Here is a 27,488-nt window from a genome sequence, read left to right as displayed (position 1 = left end):
TGAATTAATAAAACAGCATTAAGAAGCTCCCATTTGGGTCAAAGTTCAGTGCTGGTAGTCATACCATTGGCATCAACCCTTTATTAAAATAGGATTGGGAACTGAGTTCTAAAAAGTTGGGTTTTTAAAAGATGAAAATGGATCGGGAAATGCCATGAGGAATATAGCCAGTGGTACAGAAAGGCATGAGAGTACAGCTCTCATTGAGCCAAAACTGTTCAACAGAGAAGCCACCAGAAAACAGGTTGGAGCCAAAAATGGCAAAAAAAAAAATCTATAGAAATATACACTGAAATATCTCTGACAATTACCAGCCCCACCTGGATCTAAAGTGCAGCTAATTGAGAAGCCTGCTCAGTCCCTTCCACACATGCCCCACCTCCTGTCATTGTGAGGTTTTCCCTTAGAGATAAATTTGATGTTCCTTTGAACTTGATTTCAATTAAATAAAATATTTTGTTAGGGGAACAAGGAAGACAGGTGGACTTAAATATTGAGGCAGCCTTTGATAGATGTGCTTAATGGCTTCTGATTTTATAAGCAAATATAAGCAGAGAGAGCTGCTAAATAATTTGTGAGAATTGGCATTTTCAAATATTTTGGTAACGTTAGCCCAAGCAGCAAACTTGGTTGTGTGCAAAAACAATGTAGTTGCAAACCGTTAGGATTTTCCATTTGAATATATTTCTGCAATGGTAAGTTCTATCCAAAATGAAAGATACCTGACAGACTATCAAATGGATCATTAAATTATATCTTAAGAAGATTAAGAAAACCAGAAAACTTGTTATTGGAGGAGCACACCCAGCTGATATTGTTTCTCTCAGAAGGTTTTTCCATGTGAATGTAGCAGAAATTCCCAGGAGATAAGGTACAAGGAAAAAACCATATATTTTGGGGGAAGGAGTTTCCTTCATGTGGCTTCTTATTTTCTCTGTGAAGCAGGAGGTGAAATCATCTGTTTAGAGATAGAGGAAAAACAAGTCTTGAGTAGTGGATTCCAAATGTACTAGGGATTCTGGAATTTCTTACAATAGACTTAAGTCAAGAGCCTGCCCTTTAAAAATAGTGTTGAAAAGTTTGATGAGTTGAAATACAGTAATGTCATGGTCAAAAAGTTTCTTGTTTGCAAGCCTTAGAAACTTGCTTGGGCTAATATAAAGAAAAAGGGAAAGTCAATTGAAAATGTCTTAAAATATTTTGCATAATTGGGCTTCACAGGAGATTGGAACCAAGGCAGTAGGTACTCCTTCCAACTCTTGTTTCTACATATTACTTTACATCTCCTCATTTTCTTTTTCTGCTCACTTCACTTTTCTGTCTCTGTTCTCATAGTGGAAAATGGCTGCCTCTCTGCTTTCTCATAACTTTATGCTATCTTCTTCTTTTTCTCACCTCTATATCCAACTACTCCCTCTCAACTGGATCATTTTGTTTGACCTATAAATATGTTCAAGTCTCTCGCATCTAAATAAGCTACGATACTATTTCTTTGCACTTCTTCAAAGCCAGGTCTCTTAGAAAGTCTATACCAGCCGCCTGCATTCTGGCTTCAGTGCCCATCAATCTACCAAATCCCCTTTTACTGACTCATCAAAGAGCTCCATGTGGCTAAGTCCAATGGACAGTTAAGGGTGGAATGGAAAAAGAAGGTGCCAAGAACAGGCAGAAGACCTGACAGGCGTTTGGCAGCAAAGGCAGCATGGAAGAGGGATCAACAATTCAAGGGTAGGAATGCAGTCCACAGAAAACAAGAGGGCAAGGAAGATCAATCGTCCTCAGGAATTGGAGATCAAGCAGGGAACCAATGGAACACTTTTAAGGAGCTGGAGCAGAGTACCAAAGGAACAAGATAAGTGAACAGTTATAGGACTCAGGATAAAAGACCAGAATAGGAATAGAAACAAAAATCTCAGCCATAAAACTATTGAATTGGGTTCCACTAGGAATGGGACAAATCTCAGTCTTAGGCTGAGCTGAACCAACAGTTGAGGGTTAAGAAAGTCCAAAGTAGAAACAGAGGTTATCAGGTTGCAGGGGCAGGAGACAAAGCAGATAATTACTGTAACCCTAATACTGAGGTATATGAGATAAGACTTTGAACTCATTAAAGCATGCCTGACATTATCTTTAACCATGAAAGTCAAAGTGCTTGAAAATTGAGCCTCAGGATGTAAGGTGTACAAGATTGGTGTGTTGTTTTAAATAGATCAAATTATAAAGTCTTTTGTTGGATTAGTACCACAAATTAGAATTAGGCTGAACAAAAGTACATTTTATCCCTCAAGGGGGATGGTAAGCAGGTCAGTAATGCCATGATAGCATAGGCTGTCTAAAATTTACCTCTTACCTACTGTCAATTCAATAGTAAGTAAACTGCACCTCATTTATCATGACTTGTATTTTTGTTGATAACCCCATAGCAGGAGGGAGAAAGATAGTGATATAGAGGGAGAAAATAAAATTTATTGTCTGCAAAGTGTTAAACACCATTTATTTTCTCATTTAATTATCGATACATCTTTTTGTTTTTTAAAGATTTTTTTTATTTATTTTTCCCCCCAAAGCCCCAGTAGATAGTCGTATGTCATAGTTGCACAGCCTTCTGGTTGCTGTATGTGGGACACGGTCTCAGCATGGTCGGAGAAGCTGTGCCTCGGTGCGCGCCCGGGATCCGAACCCAGGCCGCCAGCAGCAGAGCGCGCGCACTTAACTGCTAAGCCACGGGGCCGGCCCAATTATCGATACATCTTGATTCCAGGGAAATTAATATATCCTGACTTAGTATAAATGAACTATCTAAAGTCTCCCATGTTGACAGAAAATTCTGAGAGGAATAAGAAATTTAGCCAATGGATTTCTCAGATTTTCTGGGATGTGCATGTAATATATCCAGATATTCTTTTATTTTATATATATAAAATATATAAAGGTATGCTTTTATTTTATATATATATAAAAAATATATATATAAAGGTGTGGTCTGTAAGTGTGGGTTTTTGTCTGTTTTTGCTTGCCCATTGTTCCTTTTTCTGGTAAACACAATCCACCCTCCTCCTCTTAAAGAACTGCTTTTCCCCGCCACAGGTCCCAGCAAATCACAGTATACTATCCTCTTGGCTATAGTGATTGGCATCAGTGTGGCCAGTGATTGGCTACAGAGGTTGGCATGTGACCCAAATGGTACCAATCAGAACCCTTCCCTGTTTCAACAGGATGGACAAGAATATTTTTATAAAACAGAGACCCGTTATCTCCCCCACCTTTGGTCTATGTGGGACTTGGGATTTAGTGAGCAATGTAATCAATCAAGTGGTCATTATCCTTATAATCTAGGACCAGGTAAATCCAACAAGAGAGTCCAAGTAGCTAGGCCAGAATTAAGTTTGAATCTCTTAGGATCCCCTTTTGGCTGGGCTGCCACCCAGAGCTTGTACCAGTCAGGCCAGCCTGAGGTTGCTGTTAGGCTGTTAGGGAAAAGAAAGAAGCATCATGTCCAGGAACTTCCAAAATAGGTCTATATAACCTCCCATCCCTTTCATCTTGGTCATTACTCAGGAAGTGGCCAAGAGTAGATGATCCTTTTTGAGGGACAGCAACATTCAGTGACCAAGATGCCTTAATAAGGTATGTGGTCCAGGAAGAGGTGAGGGAGAAAGAGTGAAAAATCCTTTTTAATCAACTTTTGAGAAGGCCGTTTCAGCCTGTGAATGATGATAGCAAGCACGAAAGGTCCATTGATACCTTGACTATCAGCCCATCGTCAAGTGGCTTCTCAATAAAAGACACACCGTTGTCAGACTAAAAATGGTCTGGCAAGCTGAAAACATGACAAAGATTAGTTTCAAGGGCCATAATAGTAAGGCTGGCCGATTGGACTAGAATACCCTAAAAAAGTGTCAACAGTGGTGAGGCACCGTTGATAGCCCTGAGAGGGGGTCAGAGATCCAACGAAGTCCTGCTCTGCCAGGAGCAGGTGTGGACAGTGCCCATTGCTATGTGGCCTCCCTCACCGTAAGACAAACAGGTCAACTTTTGGCAGTAGTCACAAGTCCAAATCAGAAACTGGGTCCTTTACTTTGTGTCCAGTCTATGATGGTGAATGTCTTGCCATGTCTGGTATATTGACGGATCCGCGCAGCAATGGGGACAATCTACGCAAAACAGTCTCCATCAGCAGCTTGATTCTAGTCAGTCTCATCAGAGAACAGGCTCTTCTTGTGGGCATTCGCCTGAGTGACCCAGATGGTTAGATCAGCAGTTATGGTTTATTTCCACAGTTTGCAGCTCACAAGAGAGATGTCTAACCAGTCTAGTTTTTCAAGTAGCAGACCAAATAGCTAGGCCATTGGCAACAGCCCAAGAGTCAGTAAAATTATACGAAGGTTGATCAAGGGGAGTATTGATAAGAGCTAAGAAAAACGGCCTTGAATTCTGCTTACCAAGCAGAGTGACAGCATCCATTTTTGGTTCTTCATAACTGACACTGAGATTGAAGGGCTGCATCAGCCAGGGACAGCATTACGTTTCAGCTTAGCCGAACCACAGTGAATCAGGGCCAGTCATTTCGGAAAATCTCTATGAACTGAGAGCCCCATTGAACCAGCAGCTTTGCTTCAGATGGCAGGGTGGGAGATAAAGTTTTCCCCAAAGAGATATCTGCCACTTTTCCATGTAAAGCTGAGATGTTGGGGCCAGGCCAGCTGCATCCTTAAATATACCATTTGTAAGCAAGGCTTGTTGGGTTCTTCCCACTTTGTTAGAAGTTGAGTCCAAGATGACCTACCCCAAATGTGAACATTAAGCCAGAGCATCAAAAACCTCTCTAGGTCAGGTGTTTAGTTTTGGTTTTGTTTTGTTTTGTTTTGGTGAGGAAGATCAGCACTGAGCTAACATCTGATGCCAATCGTCCTCTTTTTGCTGAGGAAGATTGGCCCTGAGCTAACATCCATGCCCATCTTCCTCTACTTTATATGGGATGCCGCCACAGCACGGCTTGACGAGCGGTGCATCAGTGCGCACCCGGGATCCGAACCTGAGAACCCCGGGCTGCCAGCAGCAGAGTGCACGCACTTAACCACTTGCGCCACCAGGCCGGCCCCAGGTGTTTAGTTTTGACAGGAGCCACTGAGCGTGGGCTACCTCCCTTTGCCAGAGGCTCAATCAGCAAAATCATCAATCACAGAGACTTGTAGCTGTTGGTTCACAATCTCAGGAAATTCCTGAGTGAAATCTGAAACTGGCCCCTGAACATGGAGGGCAGAGAGAGACCGAAGAAAGAGGCAGGCCACTCCAGTTTGGTAGGTAGCGGTCTTAATAAGCAAGGGAACTTACATATGAAGCTTGGCTTGGGCGGCTGCAAGGAGAGTAGATCTCTGCATCCACCTGCCAGAATCTTTTTTTTATTTTTTTATTTTTCCCCCAAAGCCCCAGTAGATAGTTGTATGTCATAGTTGCACATCCTTCTAGTTGCTGTATATGGGACGCAGCCTCAGCATGGCCAGAGAAGTGGTGTGTCGGTGCGCGCCCGGGATCTGAACCCAGGCCGCCAGCAGCGGAGCACACGCACTTAACCGCTAAGCCATGGGGCCGGCCCTAACTGCCAGAATCTTAAAAGAAGTTCACTGTTAACTAGATTTAGTCACGTATTTAGTCCAGACGATCTCAACAACACCTTACTTTCTCAAGGCTACGTCCTTGAAACAGCTTCTAGTGTGGGAATGGTGGATGGAATGTACATTACAAGCACAGAGGAGGGGGTGAAGAGCTTCTGATTGCCCTGGTCCTGCTTGTGGGTCAACCAGTGGTCATATCCTCTCCATGACCTCCTGCAACAGTAGCTCAAAGCTTTTGTGGAGCTCCAATGATAGAAAGCTTTCCACAGCTTGCTAGATTGTTACAATACGGCAGAGTCTTCCATTTTATTGCATGTTAATGAGAAAGAATTGGGGCAATGGTTACAGACTGAGAACTGGGAAATTGATTCAAAGACAGCTGCCTAAATGGTCCCCTAGTTGTTGCTAAACTTCAGACTAGGGTCTTCATCACCAATCTGATGGTTAGCTCAAGGTTTTGTGTCAGTAAGTATTTGGAACTGTATAGATCAGAACGGGGAGGGCTTCTCCCATTTTTCCTTCTTATCATCCCTCAGTTCTATCAAACCCAGGTCCCTCGAGTCTTTACACCCCAGGCTCCTTATATAGAGGTTCCCGCAATACCCAACTCTCCTCCAGCTCCTTCCTTCACACTCAAACCTCAATATCTGTCTCGTATCTTGTTCCACTTCAGTGTAGTCCCCTTGCCCCGACACCACATTTCAGTATACTCCTCAGTCTGTTATCAGAGTTGAATCCATTTCCCTTACCGGGTTGCTTCTCTATTTTAGGACTTTGCACTGCATCATGATGCATATGGTGCTGCTCTCCTGTCTAGATTGTCAATGAATAAGAGGCATAAACTGCAAGAGAAGCAAAAAGTGGGCCGGCCCCATGGCTTAGCGGTTAAGTGCGCACGCTCTGCTGCTGGCGGCCCGGGTTCGGATCCCAGGCACGCACCAACACACCGCTTCTCCGGCCATGCTGAGGCCACGTCCCACATACAGCAACTAGAAGTATGTGCAGCTATGACATACAACTATCTACTGGGGCTTTGGGGGGAAAATAAATAAATAAATTATGAAAAGAAAAGAAGCAAAAAGTTTATTTGGGGTCTCGAGAATTGCAATTCAGGAGACACAGATTCGAGTAGAAACTCAAATGTGCTCTGATTACAGGAGAGGGGCTCAGGGTTTTTATGGGGAAAAAGGGCAGAAGATGAGGTACCTTGTATTAAGGAAGAGTTCACTGGTGCTAGATGAGATAACGCTAGGTGTGTACTTCATAGATTGGCTTGAGATTTGGTCATCGGCCAAGTCCAGTTTTATCAGTCCTTACAAACAGGATCTTCTTGTCCTTACTGACCTTTTTGAAGGTTGGTGGTTTGGTCCAATTTGGAAGATAAAGAAAACAAGACATGCAAGGCAATTCCTCTGAAATGGCTGCTCCAGCTCTATTTTAATATCGCTCCACTCAAGCCATATTTCACAAGATTATAAACTCCTGTAGCTCGGTTAAACTGAGTGTCTACTGCAAACCAAGCATTGCACTGAGTGTTGCTGAGACAGATGCAGAGATAAATAAAACTTGGTCTGTCCCAACCCCTCTCCCCAAACCTATGATCTAATGCTTATTGAATGAATGAATAAATGCCCTATTCATCCCATATCTCTTTGCTGATCCCCAAGATTTGAGGATCAAATCAAACTAGCAAACTATGGTCTGGGGGCCAGCTGCCTAGTTTTGTAAATAAAGTGATTTAGAACCCGGGCCAGGATTAGGGCAAGGCAAGTGAAGCAGGTTCGTGCTAGTGCAGAGTCAAATCCGTCTTTATTCAAAGTCTGGTTTAATTTCTTCATGGTTAATGGAAGGCGTAGTTGACATCCCATCCCCCAGCCTATTTTCATGTTGGCCAGAACATGGTTGCTTCAACTTCGTGCCTTTCCCACCAACTTCCTCACCATCTGCCTCTAACTCTGCAGGAGGCTCCTCAGCCCACAGACATGAATTGTCTGTCAGAAAGGGGCAGAGCCCTGTGCCAGGTACTTTGGGAACAGTAGGAGATTTAAAACCTGCACCTGCCAGCTGCCCAGCACTAACCATGGAGCTGAGACACCAGTGTGGAGACTTGGAAGCAAATGGTCTGGTTTCAGGTCCCAGTGCAGCAGGATGTGGGTTTAGACAAGCTCACCATCTCTGGACCTGCTTCCTTACCTGTAAAGACTGAACAATAATTACTACCTCAAAGAGCGTTTGTGACGATTTAATGGAGGCCATGTTTACAAAAGTATTTTGTAAACTTAAGACTTCATGTCAATGTGAAATATAAAAACAATCATAATACAAAATGGAATATGGTAAGTGCTAATGAAGTGAAGAGAAAATAAAAGTGATTTCCATTAGGCTGGTAAAAAAAAGATGTCAGCTGAGAAAGGTTGAATTGGGTTTGGGTAAGTGGCCAAGGTAAGTAGAACTGACCTGGACTGGTCCTCTCTGCTCCCCAACCTCTGTCAGCTATCTGTCAGCATTTAAGTCAATGTGTATTCTTTCCCTTTGCCTTCGCTTTTCTTTTCTTTTCTTTGCAGGGAAAGTTTCGCCCTGAGCTAACATCTGTTGCCAATCTTCCTCTTTTTTTTTTTTCTCCTTAAAGCCTCAGTGCATGATTGTATATTCTAGTTGTAAATCCTTCTAGTTCTTCTATGTGGGCCGCCACCATAGCATGGCTACTGACAGACGGGTGCTGTGGCTCGGTGCCAGGAAAATTGAACGCTGGCCGAACCCTTGCCGCCAAAGCCCAAGCCCTGAGTTTTAACCACTAGGCCATCAGGGCTGGTTCTTCGCTTTTCTAAGATGCTACGTGCCTCCATGTCTCTTTCTGGGGGGCTCGGGAAGGTCTTTTTCTCCATCCGGCTCTAGATAATGGTGGTTGGTGGTTTTGTGTGTTTTAATCAGTGGTAATTTAATCCTCTTTTTTCAAAGGGTAAATTAAGATTGGGAATAAGAAAAGATCCTAGAGCTAGGTGGGACCAGTGTTTACAATTGGTAGGAGGGGTGGGCTTGCGAGGTGGGGCGGGGCGGGGTGGGGCTCTCTTCCTTTTGGCTTCTTAGATTGTTAAGTCTTGACCTTGGCGAGCCCGCAGCCTTAGCTGGGTCACCAGCAGGGAATGCGGTGGGCTTACGGACTGAGAAGGAGAGGAAACGGGCGGGGACAGCGGGGCAGGGCTCCGGGCGGGGTCGCCGCCGGGGAGAGCGTGCGCTGGGTTGGAGCCGGCTCGCCGCTGGCCCCCCGGGAAAGCCCGCGCCCCGAGGTCCAGTCCTCGGCGGGTGAGTAGGGCAGCGGGGAGTTGAGCTCGCGGTGGTCGAGGCTAATGGAGAGTCTTTGTCCGGTGCTCCTCCACCCCATCTCGGCAGGCGAAAGGAGCATTGCGCCCCTAATCTTGGAGGAGCTTCCAACCTCTGGTGCCCCTCGGGGAAACCTGGAGTAGTCAGGGGTGTGGCCGGGGACTTGGCGCCGAGGAGGGGCTCCTAGCACGTGTTGAGAAAGTCGGGATCGCGGAAAGAAAGCTTCGGGGCAGACAGGCGTCGAGCAATGCCGTCCCCGTCAAGGGGACCATTTCTGAGCACATAAGCCCCATTCGGGGGGTGTTAATAAGCGCCTGCTGTGCTGTGCAGCGTGAGCAAAACTGTTTTCATTGCTACCCGCGGGAGCTTCAAGGCTGCAGTGCGGCCGCCGCGTGCGCAGGGACAAAAGGTGAGCAGCGCGGGAGCCGGGGCCAGCACACCCAGGGGCCGCGATCCGGTCGGCAGGGCTGGGCAGTGGCTGGAAAGTGTCCTCGAAGGGCTGAGCAGAGACCCGAAGGCCGCGTGAGAGGGGTGAATGCCCGAGGGCCATTTTGCTTGGCAGGAGGGCAGAAAACTCCTGTGGCTGGAGCATCCGGGTGGGGGCCGCGAGGGCGGATCCCACGAACCCTTGCAGGTGTGTTGGGGATTTCGGTCGTTCTCAGAATTGCAGTGGGAAACCACCGAAGGGTTTTGAGTTAGAGATTGGGTGGATTCAGAGGACTGGAAGATGGCGACAGATTCCCTGGGAGATTTACATTCTGGAAGGGCGGGGACCGGCCCGGGAACAGATAAGTGCCCCCCCGCCCCCCTCCCGTCGCACCGCAAGTCTGTTGAGTTATACCCGGCCCCCTTGCATTCGCCAGCTAGCGGAGCTCTGGTGGATGTAGAAACTACTATCTGAGGTAGAAGTGCCAGGGGCAAGCAGCAGCTGCCAGCATTCAGTCGCCACAGTCACACTTCCTCCCCAAGCCAGACGGCTAGTTTAGAATTTGGACCAAGGGCCTCTTCCTACTGCCCACAGCTAGTGCCATTTTGACGACTACTGACCAGGTGGGTCTTTCGTGCTGGGGGTCAGGAAAGCCAGGTCCTTGAGGATACTATTATTGAGACTGTTTCCAAGTATTTTAGTGGGGTCAGCTGGAGAGTGGGAGAATAATCCAGATGTGTACACCTCACAGAAAGATTGTGAATAATCTTGAAGGTAAGAAAGGAATGGAGGGAGGGATGGAGGCAGGGAGGGAATCAACTTTAGATCCCCAAATGCACCTTCCATGTCAACTTCCTTTTTAGTGGTCCAATTAACCACTAAAATTTAGTGGCCATTGTTAAATGCCTTTTTCCTTGCTGGTATTTTCAATTCCACCACCCATCCAAAAAATTGAAAGAAAAAAATGTCAACAGGTTTTTATGTTTTTATTCTTTTCATTCCATCTTGAGAGAAGAGGCGGAGTGAATGCCTGGTGGGCTCATGGTGAACCCTGAATAAGTATTTGCTGTTGGGTTGTTATCACTATTATTCTTTACTAGGATCTGTGTATATTAAAAATCTACAGAATTGTGTAATTTTTGGCCGTAGCCAGGCTCTTAGAAAGTGTCTCCTTTAATCTAATTTTCCAGTGAAACCAGATCAGAATGAAGAGACTTGCACAAGGTGGTTTGTGACAGATACAGAGCTGATTACCTCAAGCACAGGCTTTCTTTCCAGAATACCCCATTGTTGCTCTAGAGAATGCTTTGGGACAGCAGAAATCATGTCCTCAGTGGTACAGTCTAGGGTTTAAACACTATGCTGTGGACCAAGAATATCCTTGAGCAAGTTACTTAGCATTTCTGCACTTTAGGTTCCTTAAAATGGGGCCAGCAATTGTTACCTCCCCGGGCAGTGCTGAGAGGATTCAATGGCACAGAACAGGGGTTCGATAACTCTTGGTTTCCTTGACCAAATAAGAAGCTGTTGTGCCTCATCCCCCTAACCACCCTTGCTGATATGTTTTGTTTTTCTCTGACCTCAGGTTCCTAGAGGTGGGCACCAGCCAGTGGCTGGACGCAGGGTGAAACAGAAGGCAGACGCCTTCGTAGCCCCAACTTGGCATCACTGGACAATGGCAGCTGAGCCAAGGGTACCGGTTCCCTGAACTCTGTAGCCTAGGCTTTGAGGGAACCAAAGGTGTACTCAATTGAGAATTTGGACAGCAGAACAAAAAAGGAAGACAGCCCCTTGGAGCAAATACATTTGTCACAAGAAGCCACGTGCAACCCTGGGGCCTTTGCAAAGCCTTTCCGTCTGCTCAGTTACTGGGAGGTAGATAGCCTCAGATGAGTCCAGTCAGCCTTGGGGGCCAGGCCAGGAGTGGATAAAGCTAGAAAGAGACACCATGGAAGAGAAGGCACTTGGCCAGCTGAAGCCTATCGAACCTGTACAGAAGCTGCTCCCTCGGGTGGACGAGGTGGCCCTGCCGGAAGCCATGAAGAGAGAGTGCTGGCAGAAGGCATGGGTGAAGGTGAGGAGACCAAGCTACAGAGAGAGGGAGGGACCAGGTTCCAGGCTCCAGGAGCTCTTTCATCCATTCCCCTGTCTACAAGTCAAGTGGAATCTCAGAGTGTTCCAAGCTGAACAACATCTAGGAAAAGGGACTGCAAGGCCTTTCTTAGTGTCCACACCACCCTGGCATCCTTCATGGAGAACTTCCTGAAATTTGTCAGAGTGGCAGCCTTTTCCCCTTTGCTTCTCTTCCTATTTATGTTCAGTATATACCCTTCCCTTTCCTCCCGTATTTTTCTTCCTTCCTCTCCATCCTTCCTTTCCTTTCTGTACATCACAGTTGCTGGCTTTGTGCCTGTCTTTTCATATTTCTCCCCTACTTCCATGGCGTTATTTTTGTTTTTGTCTTAGTTTTTTTTGTGTGTGTGTGTGAGGAAGATCAGCCCTGAGCTAACATCCAGTGCCAATCCTCCTCTTTTTTTTTTGCTGAGGAAGATTGGCCCTGGGCTAACATCCATGCCCATCTTCCTCTACTTATTATGGGATGCTGCCACAGCATGGCTTGACAAGCATTGCATCAGGTGCGAGCCTGGGGTCTGAACCTGCGAACCCTGGGCCGCCGAAGCAGAGCGCGCACACTGAGCCACTGGGCTGGCCGATAGTCTTAGTTTTTTGAACCTTGAGACTAGATGTCTGTCTCTGCATGTATCAGACTCCCTGAGTCTCTCCTGCTCTTCCAGAAGCCGGTCACCTTTGAGGATGTGGCAGTGAATTTCACTCAGGAAGAGTGGGAATGTCTCGATGCCAGTCAGAGGGTCCTCTATCAGGATGTTATGTCAGAGACCTTCAAGAACCTGATGTCTGTGGGTAAGAGGCTGGAGTTCCCAGCAGAAGCCCCATGTCCCAGGAGCCTGGGACATCTTGTTTCCCTCGGCAAGTAGATCAGCTCATAATTAGCTTCACTGACCCTTGGTTCTATACCTTCCAGGTGTGAAAGATCTGGGTCGCTAAGCTCAAAATAAAAGGAGATGAAAGCCTGCATAAAGGCAAAGATAACATTTGTAACATGATGACAGTGTTCTCAAAATATGCAAATTTGCCTGTTGATCCAACCGGTATTTTCTGAGTCACTTCTATTATGTACCAGGTACTTTGTTGGGAGCTGGCCTTTTGAATGTCTCCTCCCTGCATCCATGTGTCCCAGATTATGGTTTTTAAAATAAGGATACAGAAGAAGGTAGCCTCTTGTCCCCATCAGGTGTGAAGGGGCCAAGCCCAGGACCTCAACTCTTTCTCTCCTTCTCACTCTCTAGCCAGAATCTTTTTATCTAATCCAGATCTGACCACCCAGCTTGAACAAGAAGAGAAACAGTGGCGAGCAGATTTCCGTCACCCAAATGGAGAAGGCCTCCCATCTGGTAAGAATGGCAAAGGAGAGAGGAAGGATGGAAAACTGCCTAAGAGGATCAGGGCTCTGTGTATCCTCTCCTAGTCTGCATCCTTCCAGCCTAGTCTACTTGGATCTGGAAGAGACCTTGAGATCATCTGCTCAAGTCGCTTGACTTTAAGAAGAGGAATATCTAAGCCATTCAGGACAGTTGGATTTCTTCAGTTTCTAGGGATTGAGAGACTACCTGTAGGTTGCTTATGTCAGTGATATCCTTTTGATTAAAAAGTCCTTTCCAAGAGAAAAGAAAAAGGGGATGAGTTTAATGCTGAGTTGGAGCAAGGGAGACTCATTCTTGAGAGCAGAATAAGAACTTGAGAGAAATTTAAGGCCAGGCTGACCACACCTCCTGGTTTGCCAGGACAGTCCTGGTTTATACTTCTCATCCTAGCTTGATTAATAATAGCACCTCCTTTCACTCAAGTGTCCCAATTTGCCTGATGTATTATGAGGTCACCTGTGGGTCTCTGTGGAGTATCTGTGGGAATGTGAGCAATATTGAAAATGAGAGGAAATGGATTTCAAGTAATGTGGTAATAGGTTAAAATTTTGATCTCTGATATTGAAAGATTCTAGTTAAATTTTATTTGCTTTTAATTTGAAAACCCATAAGTTTATTATCTTTAGCCTATGAGGTCCAAGAGTGAGGGTGAATGTGTTGGGTGAGAGAGTGAGGGCAGAAAGAGAGGAAGTAGCTTGGACTGAATGAAGAGCTTGTGTTGGGATTCTCATGGTGAATCTTGTTGTTCCTCCTCATTTACTACAGAAGGCAAGAAGGAGGAACTTCAAGAACAGACTCAGAGTTTGAGAGATGAGGGGACTAGCGATGACAAGAAGGTCTCCCTTGCTTGCAGAGGGGCAGGCCCATCCTCTGCTCTAGCTGGGTCCATGGACAGGACCCCAGTATTCCCAGCATCTTCGACTGGGCCACCCTTTTCCTGCCACATCTGTGGCAGATGTTTCAGCAAGCGCTCCAACCTCCACAGCCACCAGTTTGTTCACAATCCCAAGCGGACTAACAGCTGCAGCCAGTGTGGGAAGTCATTTCGGAACCCCAAGGCCCTCAGCTACCACAGACTCATGCATCTTGGGGAAAGGCCCTTCTGTTGCTCACTCTGTGACAAGACCTACTGTGATGCTTCTGGACTGAGTCGTCATCGCCGTGCCCATCTGGGTTACCGGCCCCATTCATGCGCCTTCTGTGGGAAGGGCTTCCGGGACCAGTCTGAGCTCAAACGCCACCAGAAGACACACCAAAACCAGGAGTCTGTGGTTGGAAACCAGAAACATATTGTGAGGATTCCAGGCACCACAGCTGGATTCCAGGAACCCATTGTCAAGAGCCAGGTGTCCTTCCAGGGCCTTGCAGCTGGGAACCATGCACCAGTGGCCGGGACTCAAGGACCCATATTTAGAACCAAGAGTCCTGAGGCTCAGAACCAGGCACCTATAGTCAAGAACCAAGTGGCCACTGTGAGAACTCGGGCACCAGTTATTACCACGCCGGGGCCTGTGACCAGGACCCAAGCAGCCAACTCTATGGCTCCTTGCTTGGATACCAAGTCCAACTCTAACCCAGCAAAGCCTTCAAGACTCAAGGTCTTCTCTTGCCCTCATTGTCCTTTGACTTTTAGCAAGAAAGTCTATCTCTCCAGCCACCAGAAGGCTCACCTCACAGAGCAGCGCAACTGCTGCTTCCACTGTGGCAAGTCCTTCAGCTCATTCTCTGGGCTGGTCAGGCACCAGCAGACTCACTGGAAGCAGAAGATCTACCGTTGCCCTATCTGCGACGTATGCTTTGGGGAGAAGGAGGGCCTTATGGGTCACTGGGGGAGTTACAAAGGCAAGGGGCTCCGCCTGGGCAGTCCCCATAAATGCTGGACGATCTTGGGTCAGTGGCTTGGCTTCTTTCGTGATGCCTCCCCTAAAGCAGGGAAAGAAATGGATCTCCTAGGATCCATACCCCCAGGAGAGGGGAGGGAGAGAAAGGAGAAGGTGTGCAGAGGAAAGAAAGCATTGAGACAGTGAGCATCTTGGAACATAAATAAATGGCCTTTCTGACTGAGGTCTTTCTTTGTGTTTGGTTTTCCTGAGAATTAACCTCCAGGGTAAGGAGGCTGGGGTAGAGGAAGAGAGCTGAAGGTAATGAAGGAAATGGAGAAAGGAAGAGGAACAAGAAGTGGCACACGGAAACTCGTATTATTATTAATTAGCACCTAGCTTGTTTCTTTGTGTCTCATAGACCATCAAGTAGTAATTGTTGAATAAGATAGTGGATACTCTGATAGGTATGAAGATGGGAGAAAAAGGATGAGAGGAGGGAGAGTCTGAGGGACCCATCCATGCAAGATGTGCGAGTAGAAGGGAAGCATTCTAAAGCAAGTGCATTGCCCAGTTTTCATCCCTTGCTTCCCTAGCTTTTTGGTAGGCTGATGAGGCAAGATGGTGCCCTGGCCAGTATTCTGTGGGTTTCTTCGCATCTCCAGTTTTGGTTAGGGCTCCCCATGTCCTCACTCTGCAGCTCACTTAGCTCTCTTTTATGTTTTGGACTCTTGTTCCTTCTCTTCGACCCTCCACACCTCTCAGCTCTGCCCACCAGGGCTGAGATCTTGGAAGAAACACACCATTTGCAAAGTTGGCATGCTGTAATTTGCAACGAGGAGGTTCCTGGTCTCCAGTTCATGGCAGAGACCTTCTTGTCTGCGTTACTCTCCAGCACAGGTGTCCTCTGATGGAGAAACGAGCATCTGCCTGGCCATAGCCAGAGAGGGCTTCCAGATGGAAGATGAAGAGAGGAGTGGAAACACGTGGGTAGCAAAAGGGGGAAAGGAAGGAAGGAGCTGGGGAAAGGTGGAGAAAAGGTAGATGACAGAAGAAGAGAAATCAATCCTATTTGGAATTCAGAGTATTCCTAGAAGTGCAGATTGAAATGTCCCCATAGTGAAGAGGCCAGTGAGTGTGCAACTTGATGGATGCGACATCCCCGAGGACCAATACATGGACCAATACAGGCTCTCCACCCCTGCCAAGATGCAACATCACTCAGAAGGGGTTTCCTAGAAGGAGGAGAAAATAACTTGAAAAATCTGTCAGTAGTTTCTATCATGAAATCATTAAACCAGGGAGAGGAAAAGCTCTCTGGGGTCATCTTATCTCTGTGCCTGCCTCAGTGGTTGGTCTTGGAGGTGAGGCACAGGGCAGCTGCTGGAGGGACTGGGAAAGGAGGCCAGCCTGAGTGGGATTCCTGGAGAGGGGCAGTATAGGTGGAGCAAATCAGGCAGCAGGTGGGAGTGGCCCCAGCTTCCTTCCCTGTCACCTGTGAAACTTGTCTCTAACAGCTGGCCATCTTTGCTGCCTTCCCTTCTGCCTCATAGGAGTCCCCCCTCCACCCATGCTCTCCAGCCTCTCCTCTCCAGGATTTTGATCCCTCAATAGCCCCTCTCTTCCTCTTGCTGTTTTCCTCGTTTTTTATTCTCAGCTTATAAGAAGGAGAAGAGAACTTACTTAGTTCTTCAAGAAAGTGCCCTGAAAACAAAGAGAAATAGGTGATTGGTGGAAGATAACTAGCTTCCTCCCGACATCCTCCCTGTGCAGATTCTCAGTGACCCACCCTTCCCTTTCCACTAAGGGACCCCACAGATCTCAGTAAGTGGTTCTCTTTACAGATTCTCTGAGGACACTGGGGTTGGCCATGGGGACAGAGGAAGAAAGAAATCTTGGCTCTCTGAACCTTGAGCCCTGGTTCCACCCTCTTTCTGTTTCCCACTCAGGGCCGACTTGGTCCCCCGCTGCTTGGTGGTCCTGTTGCTGCCCTGCCACTGCACCTGCTAGTCTTCGATGTAGCCAGTTGTAGCAGATGATCAAGGCAACCAGGGGTCCGAGAACCGGCACAATTACAAACAGGGTTATCTTCCAGCAGGGCACCATCAGAAAGTGGGGATCTGAATTGTTCACCACAGAACAAACAGGATTAACACGTGTTCCCCCTTATGTCCCACCCGCCCCTTCTCCATTAATTATTGGGTTTCTTAACCTGGGATCCAAGAACACCAAAGGAGTCTGGATGGAATCCAGGGAGTCCATGAACTTGGATGAGAAAAGCACTACATCTTTATTTTCACTAACCTCTAACTGAATTTAGGATTTTCTTCCATTAATAATGTAGGCAACAAACCAGTTATTAGGAGTATCTGATTTTATCACCAATGGGAATCACAGATGCTTTCATTCCTGTTAGTTGTTGTAGAAGTCTCAAAATACTGTTTATGGTTATCAATATTTTGAAGTTACAGGTTATTAGACCTGCTACATTGTTATTTAATATATTTTTGTTATTTAAAGAAACATTTATGTTACTATATCACAGATTTGTTTATATTTTGATAACTATATTTCAATACAATGGTTTTCTTTGTAATCCTATGTGTTATATTTTATGTGTGTATTTAAAACGTTATTCTGGGAGGGGATCCATTTGGCTTCACCAGACTGCCAGAGATTCACGGTACAAAAAGAATTAAAGCCTTTGCTATTTGAATCCTAGAAAACAAAGATCCTATTCCTCCCCTGTGGGTTGCAAAGACTCAGGGTGTATGTGTGTGTGTGTGGTCTTCACACTGATACAATGCCATAAATGCTAGGATGGAGTTCTTGGTTGTGCTACGTGCCAAGGGAGCAGCGTAAGATCACCTACTGCCTCAGGAGAGGCTGTTTAGGAAGGCTGCTCAGAGCAGGGACCATCTGTGCTCTGCCTTATGGCAACTTATAATTTCTGCAACATCCATTCAACAAATACTCGGGTGCCCTTCTGTTGTAGGCATTGTCCTAAGGCACTGGGCAATCTGCAGTGAACAAAAGGACAGAGACCATATCCTTGAGAGGCCAACATTCTAGTGGGACTTGCTGTCTTCAGTCTTCAAGAAGCCTTCCCTTAGTCATGTGTAGTTACTCATTCTATACTCATGAAAACTCATTCCACCACATGAGTTCAGTCGATGGCATATTTAGTTCGTGTATATGTATCACCTCCCCAACTAGACATCAAATAATGTGCATAAAGTGCTTGTAATTCCTACAGAATGAGTTAACACATGTAAGCTGTTAGTATCGTACCTGGCACATACAAGTATAATGAAAGTATTTGCTATTATCTTACCAATCCTAGATGCAGATGATGACTTATTCAAAGAAAGAAAAAGCAGGGCAGAGAGGGAAGGAGATAGGGAGGGGACCAACCAGGAGCCAGAGTCCTTATTTCCCCAGGTGACTGGAACCCAGTGAAACTCCAAGCTGGCCTGGAAGGGCCAGGGTGGCCCAGCACTTACCAAAAGTCCGGTGGAGATTCTCTGAAAGAGGAACACATGGAAAGGCACTTAGCAGGCACTCAAAGGGGATCCTTATTCCTTCTCTAAGCCTTTGTTATTTAATCACTTAAAATTGTTTCTAGTCATGATGTATACTGGAGGAATGATGCTGTAGGATTTTGCTTCTACCCTGGCTTAAGGAAGGGAAGGGGAATGAGACTGTAATTCTTGGCTGGTTATAGGACTTTTAAATAGTGAATTTCCCACCTGAAGGGATTACAGGGTACTGGGACAGAAGCAGAGATGGTCTGAGAAAATGACCATTTCAGTTATGCCAAAAGATCAGAAGAGAGGGATCTGGGAGGGAGGGTGCCTGGAACTCACCCATCTCTGCTGGCAGTTTTCCTAAAAGAGAAAAAAGCAACATTTTTAGTTCTGCCCTGGCACTAGATGGGGCCCCTTCTGCACCCAGCACCCTGGGCCATTGTGCAGACTGTTTCTCTGCAGCCCAGGAGCACCCTTAGGAGCAGGGGAAGAGCACTGAATTTGGAGCCAGGAGTTCAGGCTCTTTCCCTGGCTATTGTCTGGATTAAATATTGGGATAAAGAACGTGGAGAACCTCGATAGACAGCAATGCCCCAAACCAACCTAAGGCTTTATTACCTCCCCCACTGCTCTTTGCTCTTTTCTTGGTGGTTCTCAGCTCACGTTGCAACTCCATCCCACTGGGTTGTCACTTTGTAAATCTAAAGCTACTTCCTGCCTAAATGAGGAAGGGAGGAACTAAACATTTAGTTCAGCAGCTACTTTGTGACTGGCTCTGTACTAGGCCAGTACTAGGCCAGCTACTTTGTGACTGGCTCTGTACTTTACATAACATCATCCCCTTTATTCCTCCTTTATAACGTAGGAGGGAGGCTGTTATCTCTACCTGACAGGCAACAAGCTTGCAGAGTTCAAGTCAGAGCCTGAGCTGGATTCAAATCCAGACTGCCTAACTCCATTGATTAGGTTCTTTCTGCTCAGCCCTGTGGACTGAAGGCCTTTTTCACGTGGGAGAAGTAGGTAACTGAGTATCTGGGATGAATTCAAGGGGAGAGAAAAGACCCTATTATTGATCTCACCAACATCCCCCCTCACATACCTCAAGCCCTCCTCACTGCTCTATCCTTTTAGGAATAGGAGGGGGGAGGAGGAGAATTGAAGATCCTGCATGCTTTGGCTTTGAGGAGAACACTTGGTGGGGGGAAAAGTCTCAGAATGGAAGCTCTGGGCACAAAAGAGCTTCATCGACAGCTAAAGCCAAGCCCTCAGTGTTGAATGGGAAAGGAGAAGACAATTTTTGAATACCTACTATGTGTTAGGGACTTTTCCTTACAGTATCTTTATTTAAACCTCTTAATAGCATAGACCTGCCTGACTCTGAAGCTCACTCTCCAAGTCTCATAAAGCTGCTGGGTATGGTACAGGGGCCAGGAGATAGGGGTTAGGCCTGAGCTCTGCCACTTACAAGCTGTGTCAGCTTGGGTAAATCTGAACCACTCCAGGCCTCAGTTGCCTCCTCTGTAAAATGGGGCTATTATATGTCAGCCCTTCCTCATAGTAAAATGCAAGGTCCTATTACCTGAATGAAAACGTTTGGTAAGGTATAAAACTTGTCATTATGGAGTTCTGAACCCAGAAGTCACTAAAAAATAAATGTTAGCTGACTGAGCTCTAAGAGGCCAGCTCATTTCAGGGAAGGATCCCAAGCGGCCCACCCTCCAGTCTGTACCTCTCAGTCTGTGCTGCAGGCAGAGGAAGACGAGGCCCACGGTGATCTGCAGGAGGAGCATGGGCAGGACTGCGATGAGAACTAGCACTCCAGGGCTGATCCAGTAGAAGGGATCTGAAAGGCAGCACCAAATGGGCCACGCTGTATCCTCAACACCCAGGACAGCGCCTGGGGCTTCATAAATCAGGTTGAATAAAGGAATGAATATCACCAAGATTCAAAGAAGATGACACAGAGTTGACACCTGAGCTTAGTCTTGAAGAAAAAGTGAGAAGGTGTGATATGAAAACATCATATCACATCTTCCTGTTTCCAGGAAGGGCTAGTGGTTTAGAATGACAGGAGTTAAGTTGTATATTGGGCCAGTCTTGGAGAGTTTTGAGAACAAGCTAAGGGACTAAGATCTGATCCTCAAGGCCATGGGGGTACATGGAAGGACTCCAAGCTGAGGAGTGACAAGATCTGATTTACTGACTGCAGGACTGGAGGAGGGAGGGAGGGAGGTGGGTCAAGAGGCCATGGTAATAGTTAAAGTAAAAAACAACATGAGTCTGAACTAGGACGGTGGTGGAGATATAGGAAGCCAAGGGATCTGTGAACCTAAATAGGAAAAAAGTACCTACTTATTTTCAGCAACCTTTCAACTGAGATTTAGCATTTCTTTCAATTATGTTTTTAGGCAACACACCACAATAATATGAACAGAATCTTTGACTTTGTCATCAATAAAAATCACTAATATTTTCATATCACATTAGAGTTGTTGCAGAAATTTCAAAATATCACTTACATTCATCACTATTTTGAAATCACACCAACTACCAGGGCCATTCCATATCTTGTTATTTTAATATTTTGATATCTGTATTTTAATACAAATATGTTTTATTTTATGCATTTAAAACATCCTTCTTGGGCCGGCCCCGTGGCTTAGCGGTTAAGTGTGCGTGCTCCGCTACTGGCAGCCCGGGGTTCAGATCCCTGGCATGCACTGAGGCACTGCTTGTCTGGCCATGCTGAGGCCGTATCCCACACACACCAACCAGAAGGATGTGCAACTATGACATACAACTATCTACTGGGGCTTTGGGGAGAAAAAGGGAAAAAAAGGAGGAGGATTGGCAATAGATGTTACCTCAGAGCCGTTCTTCCTCAGCAAAAAGAGGAGGATTAGCATGGATGTTAGCTCAGGGCTGATCTTCCTCACAAAAAAACAAAACAAAAACAAAACAAAACAAAACAAAAATCCTTCTAAGAAAGGGTCCATTAACTTCACCAGTCCACCAAAGGGATGCATGACACACAAAAAAGTTCAGAACCCCTCTTCTGGAGCTTTTGAGAAAGTAGGATCCACAGGATTCTGTAACTGAGTGGGTGTGGAGTGTGATAAGTAATGAGGGAGGCGATGGCCTTCAGCCCTTCAGTTCCCATTCTAGAATCTCGTTCCTCAGTGCCCTAAAGCTCTACCTGTCTAATCTCAGTATACCACGCTGCGGGCCAAGCCCTTTTCATCTTGATCTCTGATTTAGGGGCTAGATAAAGATATTACCACCAAGGGTAGGAATTAAGTCACAGCAAACAACATTAAACTGGCTCAGGAGGGTTTCTTGGGTATAAATACAATCCTTCAAGCTGCAGCTTAAGGCTCTTGCCTGTTATTATGTTCCTCAGAAGAAAATGCATTACATTGAGGGTAATATGCAAAGTGAAATAAGTCAGAGGGAGAAGGTCAAATACCGTATGATTTTCTTCATTAAGTAGTAGATAATAACAACAATAAACAAACACATAGAGACAGAGATTGGATTGGTGGTTACCAGAGGGGAAAGGGGGAGGGAGGAGGGTGAAAGGGATAATTCGGTACATGTGTGTGGTGATGGGTTGTAATTAGTATTTGGGTGGTGAACATGATGTAATCTATGCAGAAATAGAAGTATAATGATGTACACCTGAAATTTTTACAATGTTATAAACCATTGTTACTGCAATAAACAAAAAATTAAAAAAAAAAAACAGAAAATGCAGTAAACTCTACTTTCCTAGTTCTTATCGGAAGTTACCTGTAGCAATGTGATTTAGCAAGCACATCCTTCAGTTATTTTTTTTTGCACACCTTTTATACTTTCACAAAGAATTAGAATCAAAAAAGAGAGAAAAGGAGACATTATGAGCCTTCTGATGTAAAGCGATAGGAAGTATATAGCATCACTTGTGAAGTCTGCTTGACAAAACAAATCGAACCTGAATCTGATCAGGCGTCTGTATCAGTTCACAGGAAACACGGGGTGTGGGGCACCAAGTGAACAACATTGGAATGAAATCAGCAAAATCTAGACTGCGGGAAACTCTACGGGGCAAGTACCAGCGCGTGGATCTTGTTTGGATCCGATTCAAACAAACCAATTGTAAAAATATATTTATGAAACGATCAGGAAAATTGGAACACAGATTGGGTATTGACATTAAGGAATTTTTGTTGATGTTTAAAGATGTGGTAATAGTATTATGGTTATGATTTTTTTTAAAGAGTTCTTTTATTTGAATGATACATTCTTGATGATTTAGCAACGAAATGATGATGCTGCCTAGGATTTGCCTCAGTGATTCAGTTGGGGAGGGTGGTAATGAGTGGGGTCAGGTGAAACAGTTGTCTGTCTCTATGTTGATAATCTTTGCAGGCAGATGATGGGTACTTGGAGGTTCATTATAATATTCTCTCTACTTCTATGTATGTTTTAAAGTTTCATACCTAGGAGTTTAAAGAAAGGATTAGAGGCGCCGGCCCCGTGGCTTGGCAGTTAAGTGCGCGCGCTCCACTACTGGCGGCCTGGTTGGGATCCAGGCGCGCCCCGACGCACTGCTTCTCCGGCCATGCTGAGGCCCTGTCCCACATACAGCAACTAGAAGGATGTGCAACTATGACGTACAACTATCTACTGGGGGGCTTTGGGGGAGAAAAAGGAGGAGGATTAGGCAATGGATGTTAGCTCAGAGCCGATCTTCCTCAGCAAAAAGAGGAGGATTAGCACGGATGTTAGCTCAGGGCTGATCTTCCTCACAAAAGAAAAAAAAAAAAAGAAAGGATTAGAGACAGCTAGTAATAAATCACAAAAATGACAAGAGAAAAATAAAGTCAGAGAGATAAAAAACTTTAGAGAAAAAGGGGAGGTAATTACAACCGAAACTTGCAATAATACAGTTACTGCATTTCAGTCCTAAATTTGTCTCAGCTTCCTGGCTCCCCAGGCTAGGCGATGATTCTTTGTTTACTTGTAAAACACCCTATTTTAGCCTTTTAGGCATGCAGATTATGAGATGGGAGGAAGAGGGTTGAAATGTGGAAACCAACCCAAAGGAAAACTTTCTCGCCTGAGGCAAAGCTTTAGTTTCTTCTTCCTCTTTTTTTTGGTGTGGTGGGGATGGCGAGTGTACTGGGGAGGCAGTTAGTGAGCTAGGAAGTTATTGAACAGGCAGGAGAAAAATCTGCAACTGGAGAGGTCCTCACCATCGGACTTCTTTGCAGGTAAAAATTTCCCCACTAAAAACAGCTGTATGAAGAACATTCTGTGACACACAAAGCTATGTTCATATCCCTGCAGTGACTCTCTAGAAACAGTGCTTTGTTATCCCGCACACAATGCCACCTTCTGGTCCCAGCTCTGCAACAGTTGCCCTCAAGATACAAAAGTGATTGATTGTCTGATGTTTACGCTGCAGGTGGGGAGGAAAGAAAGGGAAAGGACCTGAAGCTAGGCCCTCAGGACATTTTTGTTCTTCAACTAAATAGCAATTAACTCTCAAATCTCCTCCTTCATCCACTTCACCTTGTCCACATCTTAACCATCCTGGGATAAAACAAAAAAAAATAAATTCCAAAATCATCCATCACACAAAACATACGGAAAACAAAATTCTGGAGAAAGGAAGGGGTGGAGGTAAAATCTATAGGTGACATCTCTTTCTTTCTGTGGTTATATTTGGACATTTGTTTTACTTGCTTATTCACTTGAACTATGTTTACCAGGAATATATTTTTCAGTAATGTTTCTCATCTAATAAAACACCACAAACACATCACTGGAGGAATTCATTGTAATAGCATGTGATCAATTTGACTCGTTAGGAATAATGCCCTTGTGTATAACAAATAAATAAAAAGATATTCCAAAGTAAAACAGAGAAAGAAGTACACTTGGATACTTAGATTAACTTTCAGATTATTCGTATTCTCCTCCAGCAGTACAAAATAATCAGGAATTTATTATTTTGGATTTTGCTGCCTCCATTTCTCATTTTTTTTTTCTATTTTGGATATTTTTTCCTTTTATTTAAAAAAATTTTTTTCTTTAATTTTCCTTTCTATGTACCCACAAGTGTACATATCGTATATTCTTTTATATGAATGCATAACTATGATCAAATGGATAATTATGATCTTTTGTTTTTTTTTTTGGTTGGATCACACCCCATGCTCCCTCCTCTCCCCTCTTGCCCCAGTAAACCATATTAACCTAACTTTCTTATGCGCATCCTTTCATTTTTTAATGCAATATATCTATATCAATATTGAATATATATACATATTCACAAACATATGGTATTTGTTTTTGTTCCCTACATTCTGTAGCTTGCATTTATCATTCAACAATACCTTGTGGAATGCCTCCAAGTCATCTGGTAAAGCCCTAAACTATCTTTTTTTTTTTCCATTTGCTGAATTTATTTAAACAAATCTATTTAGAAATATCATAAACAAAACTTCTGACATGTAAACATACTGCCATGTTCCTGAAACAGATGTTAACACTTGATCGAAGTTAATAATCACTTGCTAGGAACGCTGTCCATTAATAAGGCCAGTCTTCAGTAAAACTAAAACCATTCCTATACTATCTTTTTAATGGCTACGTAATATTCATGGTACTGATAACAATGTTTATTCAGTCACTTCCCTACTCGTGAGAATTGACTTTCGTTCCAGTTTTTCCCACTCTGAATAATGAGGCAACAGACATCCATGAGCATCTGAATCCGCATGTACTGATGTGATTATTTCTACAGGATCGATTCCCAAGAGTGAGATGTTTGGGTTGAAGGATCTCATCTCAATGGAAACAATGATTGAAGTTTCAAAAGGAGGTCTTGGCCACGCAACAGATAATATCTAATATTATATGGCTCTACTCACCTTCCACTTTCAATTCTATTGCTGCCTCCTCTTGGTTAGAATGATCTCGGAAGAAGCAGGTGAAACCTCCTTCATCTGAGAACCTTACATTCCGGATCTTGAGGGTCACCTTTCCCTCACCAATAGTGTCTTTCAGCAGCTCCGTCCGGCCCCGAAATTCGGGTGCCTGCTCTCCATCTTGATCTTTGCCATTTCGGTAGAGATGAACCACCCTAGAGAAGGGGGGCCGGTACCATCCCACCTCCATGCCTGTAGCATTCTTTCCAGGAGATATGCGACATGGCAATTCCACTTCATCTCCCACCAGAGCCCGGATGGGGTGCCCTGGTCCTATTACTCTGAACTGTCCTGTCCAAGATACCAGAGAAAAGAAACTGAGCGTCACGAGGAACCTTGACAATAAGCATGTCATGAGAAAGGCTGCTTCAAAACAGGGAAAGAAGAAGACACTTGATTTTTAAATGGAATTCTAGAGCCAAGGAAGGAGGAGCTCAATTTCTCTTCTTAAGCATTAAAAAAATGGTCTCTGTTTATAGAGCTACTGTGAGTGTCCTGGATAGAACATTCTAGCACGTGGTCATCTCAACAGCTGCTGCTCACCTTTCTGCCAACTGTATCCATCTCTGATTCTTCAGCCCAGCCTTTAGGTCTAGCCTTGGAATGTGGTCCACCATCTTGCAGTTTAATTTTCCCATGGGCCTCCCTGTTCAGACTTGGCCAAATTGATCCCTACTCTCCCCTTAGAGGTTCTGCTTTTGTCACTCCTCTACCACTGCCTCTCCACCACTTCTCAGCCCTCTGTCCTTGTGTCCACCCTCTTCCCAAATTCTTCTCCTCTGACATCTTCCACCCTGGAGGTGGCTCTGTTTCCCTCTTCTTTTCCTTTGTACCTTCAACCCGCACTACAGCTCCTGGATCCAGCCCTGTACATGCTCCGGTCTGTTTCCTATGTGGGATGTGTCTCATCAGTCAGACTCAGAGCCACTAGAAGACAAGGCTGGTTTCTCCATTAGACCTGCAAGGCTTTCCTGAGGCCTCCTCTGTTAGGTGGCTCCCTGAGGTTGGGAAGCTGTCTTCTGTTTCTTTTATTTCTCCCTAACATATGAGAGCAGGGCTTCTGTATAAAAACTTATTAGTGCCTGATCATGCAGAACAGAGCTCTCAAACATGACAAGATGCTATAATTCAACAAACATTTATCAAGATTTACCGTGGGGCAGGTACTACTAAGCACGTTATACACTTCATTTCACTGAGCCCTGACAGTGACTCCAAATGGTTGCTATTATTACATCCCCACTAGGCAGGTGAGAAACCATAGCTGGGAAGGTAGGTAAGAAGGAGTTCAATGACAGCCTTGAGTTAAGGTCATGTTATGGAGTTTGGGTTCTATTCTGAAGGCCATAGGGAGCCACTGAAGTTTTCTGAGGAGGGGAACCACTTCAGCACTTCTATGTTTCAGAAAGATAACTTGCATAGCAACGTCAGGATGAATTGAAGGAGGTGAGCCCAGAGAAACTAGCCTTTCTGTTCTCAGGGTCTCCCCAGGGCAGGAATAAAGATAAATCTTACCTGCATAGCTGGAAGACAGCTGGAGGAGGAGGAGGAAGAGAGATGGCAAGCAGCTGGGCAGAGAGGAGCTCAATAAACTTGCCATCTCCACTCTTGGTGGGCACAGAGAGCCCCTGCAGCAGGGTCAGGCCAAGCAGAGGCCCTCAGGGTGCATGTCCCCCACCACTGAAAAAGTCCAAGGGCAGGATCTGGGAGGGCAGTGCTGCCAGGGCCTGCCTCTTCCCAGTTGCCCTGCTGCAGCTGTGCTCCAAGGAACAGCCCCACGTCATCCTTGCCAGGCACTTACACAAAAGGGCTACAGATAGAGGGAATGACCAGGGTTTGCCTCCCCACCCCCTCAGAGCTACGGAGCAGAGGCTGCCTGGTACTGGGCTGTCCTCCCCTACTCCCTCCCGGGCACCCAGACTTTTAAGGGGCTTCTAGGATCTGACCAGTTGGGATGGATCACTCACTGGACCTCAGGAAGAGGCTTGTCCATGTAATCTGTAAGATTTCTTCAACTCCTCTCCACCCAGTATTAGCCAAGGGAGAGGGATCATTGTGGGCCATTAAAAAAAGAACATTTAGACTTGGTTTCCTATTTCTACCTTCTCATAACTGTCATTACCAGAACCTCCCTCGCTCCTACTGCAAATCCACACTCCCTTCCTTATGTTCAGACATATGATGGGTCACTCGGGCTTAGTTAGCTTCTCGCTCCCAAAGAATACATTTAGGAAAGTCATGAGTTGAATGTCAGGAGTTAATGGCCACTTGTGCACAGAGAGGCAAGAAGAAGGAAGGAAG

At 45.3% G+C, this 27,488-nt stretch overlaps 2 protein-coding genes across 7 annotated transcripts; one reads left to right on the top strand and one right to left on the bottom strand.

Annotated features, from left to right (window-relative positions):
- The first annotated feature begins 8,682 nt into the window (after nt 1–8,682).
- Nucleotides 8,683–15,191, top strand: ZFP57 (ZFP57 zinc finger protein). Of its 6 annotated transcripts, none has more exons than XM_087438219.1 (5): nt 8,683–8,918; nt 10,949–11,437; nt 12,159–12,285; nt 12,732–12,836; nt 13,632–15,191. In XM_087438219.1, exons 2-5 carry the CDS (start codon nt 11,312–11,314, stop codon nt 14,891–14,893), a joined length of 1,620 nt encoding a protein of 539 aa, XP_087294345.1. In that variant the 5' UTR covers nt 8,683–8,918; nt 10,949–11,311; the 3' UTR covers nt 14,894–15,191. The 6 variants fall into 6 exon arrangements, with proteins under 6 accessions (XP_087294345.1, XP_087294346.1, XP_087294342.1 ...); XM_087438220.1 differs by having other exon boundaries at nt 8,683–9,345; nt 12,756–12,836; XM_087438216.1 differs by having other exon boundaries at nt 8,683–9,345.
- Nucleotides 15,192–15,544: 353 nt separating this feature from the next.
- MOG (myelin oligodendrocyte glycoprotein) lies at nt 15,545–26,787 on the bottom strand. The gene is made up of 8 exons (XM_014796285.2): nt 26,703–26,787; nt 25,131–25,478; nt 19,943–20,056; nt 18,553–18,573; nt 18,190–18,210; nt 16,690–16,806; nt 16,373–16,390; nt 15,545–15,654 (listed from the first exon to the last, which is right to left on the bottom strand). The coding sequence occupies exons 1-8, from the start codon at nt 26,785–26,787 to the stop codon at nt 15,545–15,547; spliced, it is 834 nt and encodes a 277-aa protein (XP_014651771.2).
- Between the last annotated feature and the right edge of the window lie 701 nt (nt 26,788–27,488).

The sequence above is a fragment of the Ceratotherium simum genome, chromosome 13 (genome assembly GCF_057802395.1).
Source record: "Ceratotherium simum simum isolate JZ-2026a chromosome 13, ASM5780239v1, whole genome shotgun sequence".
Lineage (NCBI taxonomy): Eukaryota > Metazoa > Chordata > Mammalia > Perissodactyla > Rhinocerotidae > Ceratotherium > Ceratotherium simum.
This window is presented reverse-complemented; position numbering and strand designations above follow the sequence as displayed.